Source organism: Pelobates fuscus, chromosome 3 (assembly GCF_036172605.1).
Source record: "Pelobates fuscus isolate aPelFus1 chromosome 3, aPelFus1.pri, whole genome shotgun sequence".
Classification (NCBI taxonomy): Eukaryota; Metazoa; Chordata; class Amphibia; order Anura; family Pelobatidae; genus Pelobates; species Pelobates fuscus.
In genome coordinates this window covers 320,414,514-320,438,002 of record NC_086319.1, presented here as the reverse complement: position 1 = coordinate 320,438,002, position 23,489 = coordinate 320,414,514, and the positions used below count along the sequence as shown (strand labels likewise).

Below are 23,489 nucleotides of genomic sequence, written 5' to 3'. Positions count from 1 at the left end.
TTGTGATTTCCTTGTTTTCTCTTAGGGATTTTAGGGCCCTTACTTCTGATGTTGATAGGTTGGAGTTGGGTTTAAAGTCTAGGTCAGATATGGTGATTTTATCAATCTCGTTGCTTACCAATTCAACAAAAGTCTCAATATATTTTGAGTCGCCCAATTTGGGGCAATATTGACTTTTTTTCCTCAAATTGGTGAGAGGATATACTGCTTGTTCACCTCTGTCATTTTCTTCTAGGAGTTCTGCTAATAGCATGGTCATTTTATAATCTCTTAGATCCAGACCTAGTGCCTTAGCTTTTTTCTCCTCAGAGAGGAAGTAATTCTTGTGTAGTAGGAGTTTTCGGGCAAATAAATGGATGTCTTTCACCCAGGTAAACTTATCAAAGCGTGGAGTGGGTATAAAAGACAGGCCTTTGCCCAATAAGTCTAATTCTGGTTGTGTCAACTTGTACTTAGATAGATTGACCACCTGATTTTTGTTCAGAATTGCTTCCTCCGATTGTATTGTCTTTTGGGTCTTGATAGCGGTTGTGGGCGACTCTCTCCCTGTTTTTCTAAAAAAGTGACCCCTTTTTTAAGTATTCCCCTGCTCTGGTCGTCAGAGATGGAAGCGGAAGATTGAGAATCCACTTCAGACTCACTCGATTCGTATTCAGAGGTTGAGAATTGGTCCTTTTGGACCCTTCTCCTCTGGTATCTCCTATATACGTTGCCTGTTTTAAAGTCTTTAGTATCCCTCAAAAATGTATGATGTTTACGTTGTTTGATTAGGGATTGAAATTTTTCCAGATTATTTTGTAATTTGTTTTCATTCAAGTTAAAGGTTGGGTCCAGTTTAAATTGTTGTACCCGGTCTACCTCTTTTTCGACCTTTTTCTCCATGTTCTTTAATTTTTTATTTTCGTATTTGCAAATTATTTCCATGAATTTAGCAGAGCATTGTCCTGCAGCCTCCTCCCACTCTTTAATAAAGTCTTCCTCATCTATATGTGTATTTGGTGTTGTTGGAACTCTTAGACCCCTAGGAATTAGCCCTTTTTTTAGGTAATTTTCTAGAGATGCTATCTCCCAGCTTGTCCTAATTTGTTGTTTGTACAGCTGGGTTAGGCTATTAAAGCCTGCCGTTAGGGAGTAGTTGGACTCGTCCGGTGGTAAGATGGCTTCAGAAAAGATTAAGTCTGCATCTTGACACCACTTAGAGGCATTTGGTAAGTTAGAAAGGAAACCTGCCATTTAAATCTTTAAAATTGGATCTCTAATTTCTAACCGATAGCTAAATGGGTCTTGAACCCTAAAATTGATTATAGATAAACAGTTACTACCCTGTCTTTGCCTGCTGTCCTCAAAGATGGAATTGAGAGGGCAGGAGAGACAAGGGAGTGTCATTTCCAGAGGACTACAGCACCACAACATTGGCTGATCAATAATCTCAAAGGTACCTACAAATGTGGTAGATGCAAAGCCTGTAGTTTCATCAGAAGGGATTCTAAAACATTTACAAACAGCTCCAAAAGTCTGAATTTTGACACCCCCTCCTTTTTCAACTGCAGTTCCAAGGTCTTGGTCTACTTGATTACCTGCCAGTGTCCAATGCAGTACGTGGGAAAAACCTTTCGCCCCTTCAGAAGAAGGATTCTTGAACACGTTAATGCAGTGAAAACTACAAGACATATAGAGACCTCGGTCTCTAGACATGTCAAAACTGTACATAGGGGGGATCCCACGGTCCTAAGGTTTCAAGGCATTGAACTTATTAAACAAGACCAAAGGAAAGGCAACTGGGACCAACGCATCAGGAAACGGGAATGTTACTGGATTTACCGTTTACAAACCCTGTCGCCAAACGGTCTGAACGAAAGCTTTACCTACTCCCCATTTATTACATGATCTCTAACATATAAACTTTGACACTTGTAAATAGTAATCACCTTTTTATTTCCACATGAAGCACTTTTCACTACAAATAGAGCATCTGTCCGCTTAACCAACCATCAACCACCCTCCCATTGCACCACGTCATACAAATAGCTTGATAGAGTTTACAGTCTATGAAAGACTATATAATGAATATATAATGAATATGAGAAAAAGTAGCCTCCAGATTTGGAGCCTGTCCCTAAACCTCCACAGTATATAGATAAACCACCCTCTTTATATTATACACTTTGTCACGTATTATGAGTATACACTCCAACTTATTTACTGCAGAATCATCTCAATATAATGAATATTGGACTGTATACCCATTTATAGTGTATAATCCCCAAAGTGGCTTCGATAAGGGACAAATATGACAGCAAATCTTTATAATAATGTAATACTTACACTGTCACTTTAATGCTGTACAAGCAGTCCCTTGATCTGTTATTTAACTAAACATGGTAGTGGACAACTCCACTCTTTAAGAAGGCTTATATAGGCTTTTTGGTGAACGGTCGGGATCCGATGTGGGCGGACGTGCACGGGAGGACGTGAGCACGTCGGGAGGCGGGTCTAGGAAGAGCGTGTGAGAGGCGCCCGGCGGGAGATGAGGGAGAAGGCAGCGACCGCGGCTTACAAGTGACCACGACTCGATGGGGAAGACGGAGCAGTAAGCGGCAGCGGCAGAGACGGAGTAAGCGGAGTAAGCGGCAGAGACGGAGTAAAAACGGAGCAGTGAGCGGATAGCTCTCCATCGATAAGGGAAGTGCTTAAAATTTGTGCTTAAAATATTTAAACCACGTTGGGGGATAAGACCTGACTCAGTTGGAGGGGACGAAAAGACAAGGGGACAAAAATTGTTGCCTACAAATAGGAGGTCCAAGTTAAATAAGTGGAGTAAGTTAAGCCCACATATAACCGTAGTGGGAATTTTTTTTTTTTTTTTTTTTCTATCTACGTCGGTATTATAATTTACTCTACTTTTATTAAAGTTTACTTCTGGTAAAACATGGTAACAAGCAGGATATAGCAGGATATAGTAGCAACAAAACCTTGCAACAAAATCTTGGTAAAATCTTGTGCAAAATCTCTGCATATAAAAATTGTACCTAAGGAAGTTTTCGCTGCTGCTGCTAAAAGTCAAAGCGGCTTGAAAGAGGCTTGAAAGAGGCCTGAAAGAATCTGAGTGAACCTCCTCCCCCCAGACTCAGGAAAGAAATCCAATATGGCGTCTAAGAGACAAATAAAAAGCAAAGAAAAAAAAGATGACTCTCAGCCAACTAGGTTGTCAGGTTTTTTTTCCCCCAATAAAGAAAAACCGGGGCACAAAGAGAACGAAACGATATTCCATGATCAGAACACGCAAACAACAGTTGTGCTCAATACAGATCATAAGAATTATGCGAATTATGTGTCTCAAGATTTTCTGGTGAACAAACTAGACGAGCAAATGGCACAGATTGCTAGCCAGATTGTTAACAGCTCAAATACAATTAAAATGGAGATGGAGAGAATTAATACCAAATTGAGCTCGGCATTAGAAAAAATTGATAGAATGGAAGACCAAATAAATAATATGCAACGGGAGAACACTCAAACAGAAGCTTTAATACAGCAAATAAACTTAAAGATTAGAGACCTTGAAGATCGGTCGAGGAGGTGCAATGTTCGTTTCAGAAACATATCTGAATCTATAACCCAAGACCAATTACAGGATTTTTTACTCTCTTTCTTCCAAGAAGCTGGCTTACAGAAGGAAATACCTCAACCTATAATAGAACGAGCACATAGATTAAGAAAGCCTCATGAAGTTCCTGCCCATTATCCAAGAGATGTAATAGTTTGCTTCTCCTCCTATACATACAAACAACAATTGTTAAACCTGCTGAGGAACAAGGACAACTTATCGGAGAAATTTAAGGACATCATTACATTCCAAGATCTCTCAATGCAAACAAGAAAATGGAGAAGAACATTTTTTCAAGCCTTAGACCCATTGAAGCAAAGAAACGTGAAATACAAATGGGTACAATCATCCAAAATAATTGTGTGGTGGGAAGAAAAATGGATACCATTCACTTCAGCTAAAGAACTAGAAGCATGGACAAAATCATTAACCCTCTAATAACTTTATGAGAGCTGGGAGAGATGAGAGATATGGGAGTAAAAGAAGAAGGCGGTGGTTTTTTTTCTTTTTTTTTTTTCTTCTTGAAATGGGTTAAGCATATTAAGGTTAAGCCCGGAGCTCAATGCTCTCTATGAGAAGGATGCGAAGGAACAAGAGAAAAGGGAAGTTCAAAGGAACTTCAAAGGAGGAGAGAAAACTTAAAGACTCTACTATGCAAGTTACACTCCACCCAAATTAGTTGGTAAAGAGGAGCTATTCACCCAGACTATTGAGGAAAAGAAAGCTTTCCTATTTTAGAGAAGCAGAAGTATGGACCGACCTATTTACAAGCTATTTACAACCCATTTACAAACTTAAAAAGGGAAAAGGCACGGAAAACAACTAATGCTTTTTTCTTTTTTTTTTTTTTTTTTTTTTTTTTTTTTTCCTGTAAGAAGAATATGGGTCAAGATATATCTATAAGGGACACAAGATGCCCACTTGGGGACAAAATTGTTTTAGAAATGTGTGGAATAAATCACTTACTATAGAAACATAGAGATAGAGAAACAATTTACTAGAATTATATTTGTAACTGAAAAGTTTACAGAGCACGGTACAATTGAAAGTGTTTATAATTATACGTCACTATTGAATTTGCTAAGGGGAATAAGGAAAAAAAGCTTAAACTGAGGTATGACAACACGAGTGTTTTTTTTTTTTTTTTTTTTTTTTTTTTCTTTTTTGGATTTAGGTTTGAGATATACCTACTTATGATCCAGTAAAGGATTTTAAGATATGAGATGCCCGTTGTGGGGCTAAAAGGGTTTTAGGAAAGTGGGGAACAATTACTTAGTATAGAAACATAGATAAAGGTGAGGGGAGAGAAATAATCTCTACAATTATATTAGTAATCTAAGAGTTTTATAGAGAACGATACAACCAAAAGCTTGCACAAGCACACGACACTACTGAATCGGTTAAGGGTAATATGGAGAAAAAGTTTAAAACGAGGAATGTTAACACGAGTGCCTTTTTTTTTTTTTTTTTTTTTTTTTTTTTTTTTAGTACTTATCACAGAATACATATATAAGGGTATGGGTAGAGAATGTATCATTATAATTTATATTAGAAAACCTAGAGCCTACAGAGATCGGTATAACTGAAAGTTAGTATTATTAATACGCCACTATAAAATTGGTTAGTGTAAATTGGAAACAGTTTAAATCATAGAAGAAAGGAAAGAGAAAAGAAAGAAAAGATATATATATATATATTTTTTTTTTTTTCCCTCTCCCTCTCCCTCCCCCAGTCGCCCCTCCTCGACTCTCACTTAGAGTCCCGCCTGATGCTTATATAAAGCATAAATCTCGGAGTAGCGATCTACTCACGAGACGGGGGCTATCCGCTAGAGACTAAGGTTAGTCCTAGGCGAGATAGGTAAAGATGTGGTACCAGAAAAGGTTCCCGATTAATGTAGTGTTGTTTGTTATGAACATGTGTTATCTGAAGGGTCTTAAAGGCAAGAGGCTAGAAAATAAAGAGAGAGAAGGTAAATATGGTTAAGTTTTTGTCTATAAATGCTCAGGGCCTAAATACTATGCATAAAAGATCTATGATACGCAACCAAATGATAAAAGAAAAGATTGATATCTGCTTAGTCCAGGAGACACATTGGAGACAAAATGAGAAACCCACATGGGGAGGTAATAAGTTTCCAATTATCCTACATGCATCCATGAAAGATAAAAAGAAAAGAGGTGTAGCAATGATAATTTCGGACAGGGTTAAGTGGGAGAAACTCTATCAGGATTTAGACACGGAAGGTAGATTTATGATTTTGGTGGCGAAGATAAATGACGTAAAATTCACCATAATTAATCTATATCTTCCGAATGTAGCTCCAGTTTCCCAATTAAAGAAAATATTAAACAAAGCGGATTTGGTTAAAACAGGGATATATATAGTGGCGGGCGACTTTAATTGCATACTGGATCCACAAAAAGATAAAAAATTGCTGAAAGGGAGCTCACTGAATAAAGCAGTAATTAAAAACGCTAGTTCTTTGACCAACATTAAAAACAATTATGATTTATTTGACGTCTGGCGCCTCCAAAATCCAGATGTAAGAGATTATACTCATCTATCGAGAGTATATTACACATACTCAAGAATTGACATGATTTGGGGAAATATGAATCTAGTAGATAACTTGACTAGGATAGACATTGTAGAAAACGTCTGGTCGGACCATAGTATGTATATATTTGAACTAAAAGACAATTTGACAGCTAGAAGTAACTCAACTTGGAAACTAAATAATTATTTGCTATATAACAAACATAGCAAGTCCAAGCTGGAGAATCTGATAAAATGCTTTTTTGAGGAGAATGACCCTTTGGATACCTCAAACCTCAACACTTGGTGTTGTTTCAAAGCAGTGGTAAGAGGCTACCTTATAAAGCTAAATCATGAAGCTAAAGGTAAAGAAAAAAGACTAGGAGACCTGCATATTGAACTCTATAAGCTTACAACTGATAATAAAAATGAGCCTACTATGGAGAGAGGTAGAAGAATAGCAGAAGTTCAAAAAAATATTTTACAATGTTTGAATATTAAGATAGCAAATAATATAAAGAAATTAAAACTTAGATTCTACTGTAGAGGAAATAAAACAGACAAGATGTTAACTAATAAGCTGAGGAAACAACAGGCTAAGGCGCGCATATCCAAGATTGTATATAACTCAAATACCTATATAAATCCAAAAGAGATTGGAGACTGTTTTAGAGATTACTACGGGTCATTATACAATCTTCCCGTAGAAACCTCTGTAATAAAGATTAAGGAATATTTAACCAGTACAAAGCTAAAAAAAATAGATCAAATTCAGAAGGATAGTTTGAACAAAGAGATTACAGAGGACGAGGTTATTAGGGCTATATCTAAAACCCAGAAGCTAAAAACACCAGGCCCAGATGGGTTTTCTAATTTGTTTTTTCATACTTATAAATCTATTTTGAGTTCACATCTAGCACTAGCGTTTAATGATGCAGTGAAAATAGGTAGCTTCCCGGAAGAGATGACAAGAGCAAACATGCTTCCCATCCTGAAACAAGGAAAAGATCCAGCTGTAGTATCTAGCTACCGTCCCATCTCTCTAATCAATTCAGATGTAAAAATATTCTCATCCATCCTGGCAGACCGCCTTAAAGGTATTATTAAAACTCTTATCAATAATGACCAAATAGGTTTCATACCAGATAGATGGGTGGGATCCAATTCAAGAAGAATTATAAGTATTATAGACAACGCTTACAAGAAACATATTCCTCTTATGACCCTAGCAGTCGACGCAGAAAAAGCCTTCGATAGGCTAAACTGGAAGTTTTTAGAACTAACCCTAGAAGCCTATGGAATAGATGGCTGGATGATAAGAGGAATTATGGCCCTATATAAAAACCCTTCTACTAGGATAGTAGGCCCTAATGTATGTTCAGATTGGGTATCAGTTAATAATGGAGTCAGACAAGGGTGCCCGCTCTCACCTCTATTATACATCCTCTCAATAGAACCCTTAGCGGAAAATATTAGAAACAATGTAGATATAAAGGGATACAAAATAGGAGAAAAAGAACTAAAAATTAGTCTTTATGCGGATGACATCCTTCTGACAATCACTGACCCAGTTAGATCTTTGAAACATCTGATGGGAGAAGTTAGACGGTATAGCCAACTAGCAAATTATAAACTTAACAATGAAAAAACAGTCGTGATGAGCATTGAATTAGATAAAAAGTCAAGAGAGGAAATTAGTAATCTCTACGCATTTACATGGGCACCTCAGAAGTTTGACTGCTTAGGAATAACCATTACGAAAAATATAGAGAGAATGATGGAAGAAAATTTCTTAAGCTTGCTAAAAAGTACAAACTTACTACTCAAAGATTGGAGAAGTGCGCAGATTACCTGGTGGGGTCGTATTAATGTCATCAACTCCTATATTATCCCTAAGTGGAACTATTTATTTCAAATGATTCCACTCAGGGTTCCAGATAGTTGGTTGACATTATTGCAGAATAATCTAGAGAACTTTATTAATAAAGGTAAGAAAAATAGAATAAACAGGAAAATCCTATCACTAAAAACCAAGGACGGTGGATTAAATTTTCCCAATATAAGAGTTATATACTGGGCAAACGTGATTACACATATGTACAGGTCCCAGACGGTGACGGCTAGGAAAGAAAGTTGGTTTTGTATGGAAATGGAAGATTTAGGTCTAAAAAGTTCAGAGGGCATATTATGGAATACAAAACCTTTAGGTAAAATGGAGATCGATATCAAAAATAATATTATATGGGCTCAAATGGTGCCAGTCTGGGAGGAAATCAAAATGAAAATGTCTCTAAAACATGCGATTTTGGATACAGCAAATCTGAGAACAATAGAAGCCAATATGAGGGACATCTCTCTAGATAGCTGGCGAACCCAGGGAATATATAAAGTCTCGCAGATATTAGGTGCAGCTAACATATTGCCTTTTGATATTATTGTACAGAAATTCCATCTGTCCCAGCGAGAAGTATTTACGTACCTGAGACTTAAATATTTCCTGCAGAAACACCTTAGCAAAGATCTTGGAAAAGCGTATATGATGATAAAAAACATTTTCTCAAACCAGAATGTACCAAAAGTCCTAGCTAAAGCAATAGTAGCTATAAGAAACATGAATGAAGTGGTTAGCTTCCCTCAGAAAACTAAATGGGAGAGTGATCTGAAATGTCCGTTAGATCAGGATGAGTGGTGTAAAGCCATAAATATTACTCGTCGACAGGTCCAATGCTTAAATCTATTAGAATCTTACTATAAGGTCATCTATAGATGGTATCTAGTCCCCAGTAAGCTGTCCCAGATGTACCCAGGGGTATCTTCTAAATGTTGGAGATGCGATAAAGAAGTAGGCTCATTTATCCATATCTGGTGGAGTTGTTCAAAAATCCAGAGCTCTATAAAGAGAATGCTAAGATTCATAAAAGAGATAACCGGAATAGAGATAGAAATGAAACCTGAGATAGTCTTGCTACACATGCACTGGCCAAAGATGGTCTATAGTATCAGATGCTTTGTTATTCACTGCTTTATTGCATTCAAAATTGTCTTAGCACGGAATTGGAAATCAAACCAAACGATCAATTGGGATACGATTAAGGACCAAATCCGTCTTCAGACAATGATGGAGAGAGATCTGAGCATCCCATATTTGAACGCCCCCAAAAGGAGAGACCTATGGCAAGGGTGGCTCAACAAAATTGAAAATCGGCCATAAAGCATATTAGGATTTACCTGAGCTCAGAAAGAATTAGAGCTATGAGTTAATGATATATCCCCTCTCAAGGCCTGACCCGGCAGATAACACTGTATTGTGTTTGTATTTTGTATTTTGTATTATGTAAATGTGTTAAATGTGCTAATTATGTTAAAACAGTATTGGACTTATGTAGTCATAGTGTTAAATGTATGTGTGTAAGAAATTAAATAAAAGAATTTATACTAAAAAAAAAAAAAAGAAGGCTTATATAGTTCCATCTCTATTCCTCTAATCACAATTATGCAATACTTTCTACCTGTAACCCAAGCTGATGTCAAAATGCTCAAGCATATATGTGGCAAGGAGTTCCCTAAGGGATTCGTCACAACTCTCTGCTAGACTACGGCGGATAGAGACAACAAATCTGTCAATCATATGACGTTTCCTCCTACTGACTCCTCCCCTATTGCCACCCCGGACCACGTGACGCGGGTACATCCCGAAAACGTCACCGATGACGATGGGGGAATCCTGCGCCCGATTGGTTAACGGGCGTTTAAAAGTCCCGGTTTTTCGCCAGGACAATTGCTCAGCCCCTGACAAAGGTGTTACTATACACCGAAACGCGCGTCGGGCGACAAGCTCGTCGTTGTCCTTCTCACTTCACCATTGCACTTATGCACTTAATGCACCTAAGGATATCTACCTGCACCATGGGTTTTTAGACCCATCTCTCATTTTTAGTGCTAAATCCTAGCGAGTAAAGCTTAAGGCTGATTAGGCAGGTTGTTTGTTTGTTTGTTTTTTCAATACTGAGATTCAGACTTAGTTTAGAAGACCCTTGAAGGTGTTTCCAGGAGACTAGGGACTAGCACAGAGGTCTCTTTAGCAGGGGATTTTGTTCTTCTCCCCCTTCACTACTTTATTCCTCTACTAGCCTAGCACCAGTGGTAATTACTTATACTATAGACACCAATAGGATTGTCTGCTACATTGAGATAGATAGCAATCCATCTCTCTTTAAAAGTAACAATCTCTGTGTCTCCTGTATCTCCTGCCTGCAGCTATATACAGATATAGGGACAAGTCCGTGTTTCTTTGTTACTATTTTAAGACTTAATAAAGATTCATCACTACTATTAATGTAACAAAGGGCACTACATTGAGGCAATATATTCTTGCTCTCTTATTATTATTATTATTTTTTCCTTTTTACCTCCAATATCTATGCTATACTCTCTAGGACATGTAGGCAATTGTTATTGTTACTTTAATTGTCACGGTTTCTTTATTGCCAGCACAGGAATACCCCTTAGGGGATTTTTCCTCTCTCTTTGTTCTTTTGGTTGACTATAGTGGTCCTGTAATTTGAGACATAACATGATATACATTTCATACATAATGCTCTAAAACCAAAATAGCATCTTAAAATCACTTTCAGACTTTAAGTGGACGACCCTTTATTGTAAGTATGTGTTATTTGTCAAACTCACTCTGGTAGTTTATATGATAATAAATAAATATCACTGAACCTGAGTCATAAATGTCTTGACACTATTCGGTTGGCATACAGAAATACAAAAACATTTCTTAATTGCTATGCCATTGCAGGGTGTTTCCCAGACACCAAGAATATTTAACCAATTGCTTCCCAGTCACAGTTCACTGCATAGGCAGCCAAATGAACACTTAAAGCTGTAATCAATTATATCAATTCTACTGGGTAACCATTATATGCAAGTACTAGACATATCACATTAGTTAACTATATTTTGACAAAAAGATAATATATACACACCACATTCATTGACAATATTTTTACAATGGACAATGAATTGTGCCCACTGGTCATTACATATTCTGTTGGTGATCACTTAATTTTTAAACTTTACCCAGGTTTCAGATCAAGATAATTTGATGAATATCTACCCTACTCCCCACACCCGGTGTTAGAGGTTCGGTGCATAGTATGTTGTTTTTGAACCAGAAAACTGCTCATTCAGAGATAAATAAACCTGAATATAGTACCATGCTGACAAGTGCAAAACACAGAATTACTGGAAGTAATTATTCCCTACTATCTCCCATTGATTTTAAAGGAGACCTGGATGTTAATCTATCTTTTTTAGGAACCAGCAAAACAGCAAATTAGCTGGATCAGCTCTTCACACTGTCTGAGCAGGAGCAAATAGAATGAAAATCCCTAGATACACTGAAAATATATTTTAAATCTTCATACCGCATTCAACAAAAGAATAACTGTTTTTTAAGAACTAACATTTAGAGCATAACACATCAGTACAATACAGACATGATAGCAGTTTATGAGATAAGATCAGGCCCCCTAACTGATTATCATGAGAGACTTCTGATTGGTGGAGCCTTTTCCTGGTCTGGGAGGGCCGGTTGCTTCTACTTTTTGCCTGGTTATAAACACTGGCAGGGACTTTAAATGTACTGTATTTTATTTTGTATTGGTCAATGCATTATATTTATTTTTTACTAAATATTTCCCACTACCATTCTGGAGTGCCCTTTAACCCTTTAGCTGTCAATCAAATGTATTTTTTTTTTTTACATGATACTTGAACAGAATAAACATTAAAAAAGAAATTGAAAGGTTTCATGCATTAAAAAACACACATATATATATATATATATATTTATTTATTTGTTTTTGTAAATTTTTCACAGGAGTCCCATTCCATTGCTTGGCATTGGCTTCTACGGACTTATAATCCTCTCATTGATGATAGTGGATTTTCTATATTACTACAGACTGAACAAGAATACCTTCTTCAGTATGCTGAGTAACACCTGGATTGGGAAGCACTTATTGTGCTTCTTCTTCACCCGAAACAGGAGAGAAGACACACTGTACGAGAACAATAGTGCGAGCGATGTGGCCAAGCGAAGGATGTCAGAGCACACGATATGGGATAAGCAGAGACCTTTAGAAGGCAGAGTGTGAGCATTGCCACGAGCTGGGCTAACATTGAGAGCCTCGCTCAGACTGGTACTGTTTGCTTCCTGATAAACATTGCAGGATAGAACAATGACAGGAGCTCTATTAATACTATGGTGACAATCATGACTGTAAGACTATGGCTTTAATAAGATGCGACGTGTCTTCTCTGCAGGAAGTTTGTCAAAGACCTGATGCGTTATTATTTTTTCAAGCGCATCCGGCAGGGCAGATATAGGGCTTGATAACACACTTACAATGAATGTATTACTGACACTTAATAACGCTGTAACGTCAAACATTACTGTGAATGCTGTATTGACGGAATACGACACTGAAACAGATGGGTTGGATGGAACAGGACAATAACTCAGTACAGGTGGAGGCTGATAACCTCTGACCTCTAGCATTATAGTCAGAGTTGAGTTTACCATGACAAAGGTAGATAGATAGAAGGTAGAGCCTTTCTATGACAAACAGCAGTGAAACAGGTTGATATTTATACTCGGAGACCTAGAACTGAGTAATGGAAGCAGCACGCCTCGGTATACGGTGTCTGCTGCACACCTGGGATAGCATTACTGCAGGATACACAGCGACCACCTGCTTCTGATCCATCAGTTCTCCTGGACCAGATGGAGCTGTCCCAATTAGAGACCAGAATCCCAATTCCTGCATGTGAGGCGAACAAAATGCTTCCTTTCTATGTCCTAGGTTACAATAATACAATGCTAAGGAACATATGATTTGACTACAAGCCCCATAGTTCAAAGAGGTTAATTACCATCTGAGGATGATGGGAGTTTTAACCAAATAGTTACGCAGACAAATAGAAGATATTGCTATATTTTGACACATGTGTGGGCTTTGAGAGCTTCTTTGAAAACTTCTGTAGTTGATGAGAAGACATAAAAGAAAAGAAACTTGTTGAGCCTGTACATTTATATTATCATCTTTATAAAGGTGTATTGTAAATGTCACCAGGGCCATCTTTAATATTGATTGGGCCCTGGGCAAGCATTTGATGGGGCACCCTGACCCCCACTCCCTGACATGCAATCACGCTCTCCACTTCCCAACGCAGTAGCGGAACCATTTTCCCATGCTTAGCACTGAGAAGTGGTGGTGTGTTTGAATGGAAGCATGTTTTTGTATGGAGTATGTTTGTGTAAATGTAGGGGTGTGTTTGTATGTGGTGTTGGTGTTTGAATGCAAGCATGCATTTATGTGTAGTTTTTTTTAATGCTGAGGTGTGTTTATATATATTTTTGGTGTTGAACACAAAGGTGTGTTTGTATGTATTGTTGAGGTTTCAATGCAGGACTGTGTTTGTATTTAGTGTTGAAGGTTGAATGCAGGCAGGGGCGGGCTGGGAAGGGGGGCAATTGCCCCCCAGGCCGCCCTAAACCCAGGGCCGCCCACTCCCAGAAAAAAAAGGAAAAATCTGAATCCCCTGCTTCTGGCTGAGGAGTCAGATTTTTCAACTTACCTCACTCTTCCTGCAGTCTGCAGTCAGTGGAGTCGGCTGGCCTCTCCTGATGATGTCAGGAGGAGGGGGCGTGACTTACACTGCTCTTCTCACAGGACCGCTGGGGAGTCTGGGAGAAGAGCAGAGGAAGTCACGGCCCCTCCTCCTGACATCATCAGATGAGGACGACTTCACTGGCTGCTGCTGGTTGCTGCTCCTGTTGGCTGCTGTCCACCCCTCCCTGGCCTAAGGTAACACACAGGGAGGGGGGAAATACACTAGTGTTTTTTTTTTTATTCCCCTCCTCAGCCCTGTCCCCTTAGTCAGCTCCTGCCCCCTCCTCAGCCCCTGTCCCCTTAGTCAGCTCCTGCCCCCTCCTCAGCCCCTGTCCCCTTAGTCAGCTCCTGCCCCCTACCTCAGCCCCTGTCACCCTTCCTCATCCCTGTCCCCCCTCCTCAGCCCCTGTCCCCCCTCCTCAGCCCCTGTCCCCCCTCCTCAGCCCCTGTCCTTTACCTCAGCCCCTGTCACCCTTCCACAGCCCTGTCCCCTTAGTCAGCCCCTGTCCCCCCTCCTCAGCACCTGTACCCCCTCATAAGCCCCTGTCCCCTCCTCAGCCCCTGTCCCCATCTCAGCCCCTGTCCCCACCTCAGCCTTAGTCAACCCCTGCCCCCACCGCAGCCCCTGCCCCCACCTCGGCCCCTGTCCACACCTCAGCCCCTGTCCCCACCTCCCCTTCGTCAGCCCCTGTCCCCTTAGTCAGCTCCTACCTCAGCCCCTGTCCCCCCTCCTCAGCCCCTGTCCCCCCTCCTCAGCCCCTCTCCCCCCTACCTCAGCCCCTGTCCCCCCTCCTCAGCCCCTCTCCCCCCTACCTCAGCCCCTGTCCCCCCTCCTCAGCCCCTGTCCCCCTAGTCAGCCGCTGTCCCCTTAGTCAGCCCCTGTCCCCTACCTCAGCCCCTGTCCCCTACCTCAGCCCCTGTCCCACCCTTTCCCTGCTCCTTTCCCCCCTCTCAGCTCCTGCCCCCTTCCTCAGCCCCATGCCCCCCACCACAGCCCCATAACATCCCCACTACAGCTCCTCTCCCCCAATTGCAACGCATATTACCCACACCACAGCCCCTTTCCCAAATTGTAGCCATCACTTGCTTCAGCCCCTATACCCCCCGTACATTTCCTAAACCCCCAATTACAGCTTATAGCCTCCACTACCACCCCCTGTCCCCCACTACAGCCCTGTCCCCTTACTCAGCCACTGTCCACTGGTTTTGAAAGTGTAAAGTTTGGGTGTGTGTGTATGAGTATGTCTGTGTGTATGAGTATGTCTGTATGTATGAGTATGTCTTTGTGTGTCAGTATGTCTGTGTGTGTCAGTATGTCTGTGTCAGTCAGTATGTCTGTGTGTGTGTGCGTCAGTATGTCAGTATGTCTGTGTGTGCGTTAGTATGTCAGTATGTCTGTGTGTGTGCATCAGTATGCCTGTCTATGTGTGTGCAAGTATGTCTCTGGGTGTGTGCCAGTTTGTCTGTGTGTGTGTGTCAGTATGTCTGTCTATCTGAGTCAGTATGCCTGTAACAGTGTGTCTTTCTGTGTGTGTCTGTGTGAGTACCAGTATGTATCTCTGTGTGTGTGTCAGTATGTCTGTGTGCAAGTATGTCTCTGTGTGTGTGCCAATTTGTCTGTGTCAGCCAGTATGCCTGTGTGTGTCAGTATGTCTGTCTGTCTGAGTCAGTATGCCTGTAACAATGTGTCTTTCTGTGTGTGTCTGTGTGCCTGTCAGTGAGTGTGTGCGTGTGCCTGTCAGTGAGTGTGTGTTTTTTAGTGTGTGCCAAATCAGCAAGTGTGTGTGCCTGTCATTGATTGTCTGTTTAGGTGACTGCTTCCTCCCTCCCCCCCCCCCCCCCCCCATACACACACTTTCAATCACATGGGAAAGGTGTTTTTACTCTCCTCTTGGTGCAGTGGGCCACTTGACTGGATTTGCCCCCCAGGCCTAAGGCTGCCAGCCCTCCCCTGAATGCAGGGGTGTACTTGTGTGTAGTGTTGGCGATTTGAATGATGAGATGTATGGACATGTACACATACACTCCCACACACACACACACACACTGTGATACACACACACACACACACGCTCAAACACACGCAGATACACAGATATAAACACTGACACTCACACTAACACACATGCAGATACAGACTGACACTGATACACATACGGACACACAGATACACAACCATGACACACACACAGAGACATATATACAAACACTGACACATATGGATACTCAGACACACTGATGCATATACTGACACACATGCAGATACACAGATAAAAACACTGACTTTATACAGATGCACACACAGATATACACACGCAGGTACACACACTGACAACATACAACATACAGATACACACGCAGATACACAACCTGGCACACATGCAGATACACACAGACCACATAGAGAAACATAGATATACTAAATACAGATACACAGATATACAAATTAAATTAAAATAAAAAATGCTCTCCCCCCCCCATTTTACACAAATTACATCCCTTCAGAAACACACACACTGCATTATATACACACGCTACACACAATCTGCATTATCTACACACACTACACAAACACACACACACACACACACACACACTCTGCATTCATTATATACACACACTACACAAACACACACACTACAAAAACACACTGCATTCATTATATACACACACTACACAAACACACACTGCATTCATTATATACACACACTACACAAACACACACTATACAAACACACACACACTCTGCATTCATTATATACACACACTACACAAACACTGCATTCACTACACACACACTGAATTCACTTTACTGACATACACACACAAACACACACTCATTGACAGACACACACACACACAGATATACACTCATTGACAGATATACACTCACTGACAGACATAAGTGTGATTTACTCAGTGTAAACCGCGGAAGCACCTCTAGTGGCTGTCAGGGAGACAGCCACTAGACTAGAGGCTGGATTAACCCTGCAGTGTAAACATAGCAGTTTCTCTAAAACTGTTATGTTTTCAGCTGCAGGGTTAAAACTATGTGGGTTGGGTTGGGGGGGGGGGGGGGGGGGGAGGGGGGCTGGCACCCAGATCACTTCACTAAGCTGAAGTGGTCTGTGTGCCTATAGTGGTCCTTCAAGATTGAATTGTCTTCGTCGCAAGTCCCTCAATCCCAAACTGTATCTTGAAATTGATTAAACTGTTTTAGACCGAGTAACCTGACAAATTGTTAATGTAATGCGGTTTTAACATCTGTAACTGCTTCATCTCATTGATGTCTGAAGTACACTGGTGCCATCCTTTCATTCAACGTTAAGCTGATTTTAATGTTTCAATGCTAAATGAGCGTCCACAGCAGGAACACGGAAATGAGGGACAGTGCCAGGACTCTTCAGGCACTATAACCAGTTCAATGAGATGAAATGTTCATAGTACCTACGGTGTCCCTAAGGGGTCACTCAAACCAAAAACGTTTGTGTTTTTTTTAAACCGTCCCTGCTTAAACATACAAAATGAGGCCCTGCTTTCAAACTCCCACTACTCCTGTGCGGCAGCAATGACTTTAGTACACATCAGCCCCAATACATAGAAAAAAAATACACACAAAAAAAGTTAGTGTAGGGGTTTGCCATGACTTGGTAGGTGAGCTTACACTTTAATATTGGAGTGATATTAAAAAGCTTCAGTTATTTAAATGTGCATATAGATATAGGTTAATTTAAACTGCGCTGATACTGAAATTTCATGGGAGTGCCCTTTTTCTCAAAAATGTTTACCCAAAAAATGATATGGCACCCCCCATTATAGGGTAGATAGAACACTCAAGAGGCTGCGCAAAAAGGTGCTACTGATATTCATTTGAAGGACAGAATATCACAAACGTTTCAGGTATTCCCTTTCTCAATGCACCCCCCATTAGTCTCTTTGCACCCCAATTACTACACTGAGCTCTAGTGGCTATGGTGCTTAGAGTTCCTGTTTAATGTTTACATTACGTTGTTGATTCAACGTGGCAGTTTGAGGGATAGTCTATTGGTTACTGAGGTCCCTCGAGTCTATACTGTAATATTAAAGGATAGGTAGAACAGTTCAATGGTGCTATATTTGGTACTGTATGAGGATTTATAGAGCAGCTGTAAGCAGTCAGCCTTGATGTTGACAGAACAAGAACTAACCTGAACAGAAAGCTGACAGTTGGAATTCTATTTTACGCCATCAGGTGCTTCTAGGCAGAGACTAAAAGAACTCCGAACATTCTAACCTATCAAGTTAAATAAATACATTTATAATGCTTATAAAAGGAAATAACATTTTAAATCAAAGGAAACTACCAAATTTGCAATAAAAGCAAAATATATATTCCGTAATGTTCTCATATATCAGGAGAGGAACGGAGGAGAAGGAATCTCACTGTTTGTCTCCCATGCTCCTCTCCTGGTAAGTCAGTTATTGGAATTGGGAAAGGGAGGGAATTAACTAATGCAGCAGCTCCCCAAGGGAATAACTCCCACAAATATAAGGCATGCCAGAATATGTGTCCCGGTGCTGTCCAAACTCCATAGGGCGGGTTTATTTTACCCCAATAATGAAACCGAGTTAAATCATTATTTTATTTATATCATTTATTTAATGCATAATATTGCACATATATTATTATTATTTTGTGAATCTAGCTGAAATATATTTATTTTAGAATTGAAAATCACAGATTTAAAAGCAGACATGGTTATGGTAATGAATGAGCGTTTATTCAGTTAAAATCTATGATTTCAAGCAGATTTGCCTTTTGTTAAAATATGGTTCCAGATTATTTATTTTAATGGATTTTGCTGATTCACACTGCATTCAGACTTTAGTGATTGAACCACAAAATCTCTAAAGAGACAAAAGTGGTTATTTTTATGAATCCCTACAAAGTAATTAATCCTAAATAGGGCCAGCTTGGGGTGTGTGGTTGTAGTGTAAGAAAAGCTGTGTAATACAAAAGCAAATAAAATCTCAGAAATATTTTTTGTTAAATCTTATGAAAGATACATAATGCTGAAGACACACTCCCAGAACATGCATGTCTTAATAGTGCTAATGCTGTAAAGAACACCATATATGTAAAATACACATTATGGGAAAAGACAAAAAAAATACGATATAAAATCTTACAAAGCTACTTAAAATCAAATATGCCTTGTTAGATTTCATGTGTGTGCTGTTTAGTTTATCCCTTTGATTAAACACAATACATTGTATGACTCCACCACTTATGGTCAGTATGGTGACACAAATAGTGTCACTTCACCAAATAGCAAGCAAATCGGCATCTCAAAATTAGGGCATCTCTCGAATATGATCCTATACATTCTCCAAAAACTTGGAAAAAGTATAAATGTGGTACTCGGGAGAGGCAGTGTTTGGGAGATGCTGTACTCAGGAGATGTAGCAGAAAACGAATCTGTTCTTTGAAGTAGTAGAACACACCGGGCCTGTAAAATCAACCATTAATATTTCATATTAATTAAATAAAATCACCTATAAATTTGTCGCAAATTGGTGATAAAATGGCCTATTGAAAAAAACTAAAACATGAGCCATATTAAATAGCCCAAGTTAACCTTCTTTTACAAATGATGTGCCATAAAGGTGATAAAAGCAGTAGCTGGCTATTATTGTCCTAAAGTGACATGGGCCCAGTAAATCAATTGGTTAAAATTGTCTATATGAAAACTGAAATTGGCATGTTTGTATTTTGACCAAAAATGTAAAATGGCCTCAGTGGCAAATGCACAGATTTTCAGAAAATCCTCAGTCACTAATGGGGCTAGCGTGCACATTAAAAATATGAAGAAATGTTATGTTCTGCCCACCAATGTCCTTTTTCTGTGTATATTTGGAACCCAGACCCCATTCGTCCTTCCAGGTGCCCCATGTTAGTGACCACAGGTAACCTTAAATTTGAGGAGCGCCTCTTAAACCTGTTTAAGCATGTTAAGATTAGTTTAGGACCCACCAATATTGTGTGACCAAACCTCCATATTTTTTTAGCTAAGATGGGTGATTTAATTAGCCTGGTAGGATAATATACTGTATTTAAATAGGGAAATAATGCCATTTTGGGGTTTTGGAACCATTCATAAGCCTCGCAACCTTTAGTCTCATAGATTATTATGAAGTATCAAGAAGCCTACAATGGCACAATTCTACCATAATAAGTAATATACACTTAATTGATCTGTTACATAAGTGCTGCCTTTTATATACATAGCACATTTTAATGGTCACATAAAGCTACGTGATCTACAATTGAAATATAATTATGTAATATTACAGGGTATTGTTTAATAATAAAGTAGCTGCATTGATCAAAACAATACATGCTCTAGGAAATATTTACTAGACGTGCTGCTTCTAATGGCTTGTAAAATGCAAGATGTTATAGCTATAGGGATCTCCACGTGCCTTTATTTCCTTTTATCCCATTGTTATCCACACTATTAGATAGTATGTTTGTATTTAAATGTAAATATGGACACATTATGAATACAAAAAGAATGCTTAGTAGTACAGTTGGTTTGTCCACTCTAGTATACCTCAAGAACTGTGAGGACCCAGACAAAAATGTAACGTTAATTTAATGGATATATATGCCAAGAAATTATGGATGTTTTATAGCAATATTTAAAATGGCTGTTAATATTAAAGTGACACTCCGGGCACCATAATAACTTCATCTCAATAACCTTGTTATGGTGCGAGGAGGTCCCGGCTATTGTCTTTCCTGATGGAGTTAAACTGTAAGGTCCCGACTTAACCTAAAAGTCTGTCACATACTGAGAGGAAGTGCAGGGGTAGAGGCGAGTGATCAGGCCCAGGCTTGCAGACTTTCGGGTTAAACGGTTTTCTAATGGTTTAACCCCATGCATTGCAATGAAGATACCGGAGTGGTCCTTTAATGACAACAATGGCAAAATAAGTGCAATGTTAAAAACTATTGTGGTTAGAAATCAACTTATGCTGACTATATTTGCGCAATGTTAATATATGTTAATAAATTCTTCTAAAAAATTGCTTTATCCAGTTTATGTGGTGTTATACGCAGTCACACCAACACTTGCACAAATTTTATGGACAACGCAGCCAGGACAGATAAGCAATGCCGTCCACACAAGTACTAAAGTAAACTTTATTTAGAAGACAAAGATAGAGAAGTGGATCCTTGCTTGTGCTGGTTTGTTGACAAAGTTATATATACATGGCTATAAAATTCAGACCAAATGGGAGTAAATGAACAAAAAAAAACAAAGCCCATATACCTGAATGAAGGGGGAAGAAATAAAACCTACAAAAAAATAATAAAACACTGGGCATGTTTCGCATATAAAAACAGCTTCTTTTTCATGTTTAATCAAATGTATTAATAAAGAAAAAAAAGAGAAGTGAACTCACTAATGATGAAAATGCCGCTAATTGACCAATAGAAAAACCTAGTCACGTGATGACGTGTAAAACAGAGAGGCTAGTGGTGCAAAGAAGCAAATAAACTGTGCTTTGTGAACTCATTCAAGAATGGTGCAAAGGGTAAATTACCAATTTGTAGCCCAAAAAAGGAGGAAGACTAAAAAGAAGGAACAAATGAGTAAAAAACTACTGAAGAAACCAGAAAATATCCATAAAAAGATGATAATAAAAAATAATGGCATATATTAAAATAATTAAATTAGGGAGGTAGGGACTGTAGGGAGCCCCCTGTACACCAGGGTACCTCTGCCAAGGATTGCTTCCTAGCTGGAACCGAGGAAAACCTCAGTGATTCTGCCCCAGTCGCCGTGGCTTGACTGGGGACCTCCTGGAGCCTCTCCGTCCTGGCAAAGGATAGGGGACTAGGTCTATTCCCTCCCAGGGACTGGACGACACACCGTTGTGGGAGTAATAGTCCTTACAAGGACTTTCCCCCGCTGAATCCTCCACGAGCTGGAGCAAGGTGCAGAGTAGTGATTAGCCCTTTCCCCTCCCACTAACTAGACGACACATAGTTCTGGGAGTACAACTGATTTTAATGAGCCAAAGTCTGCTTTTTATGCACAGACCCCAGCAGGGGGTCTCCGAACAATACAATACAAGCCCCTCCCAGGAATCTCTGGGCCTGGGAGATAATAGAGCTAAATACTGGAAGTCTACTTATCTCCCAGGAACAGAGAGCTAAACACAAAAACAAAGTACCCCAAAACATCATAAAAACATATAATAACCCCATATGTCCTACAGCCTAAAATAGACCTGATCTAAGCGCCCAAGTTGTACAAATCCATGCAGTGTAGTGTAAACTCCACCGTGTCAAAATTCTGACGGCGACACACGTGGTCATAGTCAAAATAGTTCCAGTTCTTTTGCCAGCCAACTATCGGCAACTCCTGCGTCCAAAATACAGGGTGCTTCGCCTGGCCCTCAAGGAGCGTTTATTCCCCTTAGTCTCAGACATCTTCCCTCCAAGAAGTATTCTCCTGGTGGGTCGCAAAGTGGTTCAAATCCGCAAGGTCACCTCATGCAGAAAACTGTTCCATAACATTCGTGGCTAAGTACCGATGAGGTGACCAGGAACCATAAAGTCCTAATGCCGAAAATAGTTCCATAGCGGTCGCGACTAAGTACCGCTGAGGAACGTTCGCGTGCTAGTTCATGGGAACGGCCGTCAGGGAGCTAGTGTTCGGTTCCATTCGTGGGAAGGGAAAGTGCCGAACCAGGGGCAAGGAGGGAAAGCTGCTAATGGCTGCTTGGCAGGGTAACTCCCAAAAGGGGTCTCCAAACTGGACCATAGTCTGTGGTCAGGATGCCAGCATCCACACTCCTCCAGAAGTTTGTGGCAAATGTTTGTAGAAAAAAGTGTTTTTCACAGGGACCTGCCAGATAACAATGTGAGTGTGAACTAGTTTGTTAGTGTGATGGAGCTCTCGTACTTCAACTGAGTACCTATGCCTGGTCTGCTTCCTAGCCGCTTTCAGGGACCCTATAAAGCTTCAGCTCCAGGCACTGAATCTTGACTGGGGTCTCTCAAGAACTCTTCCACCTTGGACAAGGCGGCAGCTCTCTTCTTCCAGGCAGGTATCTACTTACACCGTTGTATATCTTTTACTTCCTTCCAGTCCCTCTGTGTCTGTCTTGTTCTCCTTTCTTCAGCTCCTCTGCATGTCTCTTTCCCCAGCCCCTTCGTCTCTTTCTCGACTTCCCCTCAGCCCCTCCATATGTCTAATCCTCCAGAAGCCCTTCTATGTGTCTTTCCTCCTCCTACCTTGTTGTAACATGGTCAAGCAGCGGACCAGAGTGGAGGAGCTTCCATTCCTCTCCCCGGTCTGACAGGAAGCAGTTTGGTGCTCACTGAAAGCACTTCCTATCAGTCCGGCTAGGGGAACAGACGTTTTTCTACCACGGTCTGCGGTCCGGCCATGCTACGTGGTCACCTGGCAATTGTGCCTCTGGTATCCAGATGGGCAGACCGGCCCTGCAACCCACCCAGCATAATGCCAAAATATGTATATACCAGCCAAATATATGTATTAAAGTACACCTAGTGATGTACTTTTCTGTCCTTTTCACCCTGCAATGTTTTAAGAAACTGAAATGTTTACAGAGCAGGGCTAAATCCATCTCTAAAGACAGCTTCT

The 23,489-nt window shown here is 40.2% G+C and overlaps 1 protein-coding gene across 1 annotated transcript in view; it reads left to right on the top strand.

The window, feature by feature from the left end:
* Positions 1-13,340, top strand: part of LOC134603194 (protein shisa-like-1a) — a 32,410-nt gene extending 19,070 nt beyond the window's left edge. Inside the window, exon 5 of the mRNA XM_063448933.1 lies at positions 12,033-13,340. Within this exon, the coding sequence (XP_063305003.1) occupies positions 12,033-12,309 (277 nt within the window). The 3' untranslated portion in view covers positions 12,310-13,340. The remainder of the gene's footprint in view (positions 1-12,032) is intronic.
* The last annotated feature ends 10,149 nt before the right edge of the window (positions 13,341-23,489 follow it).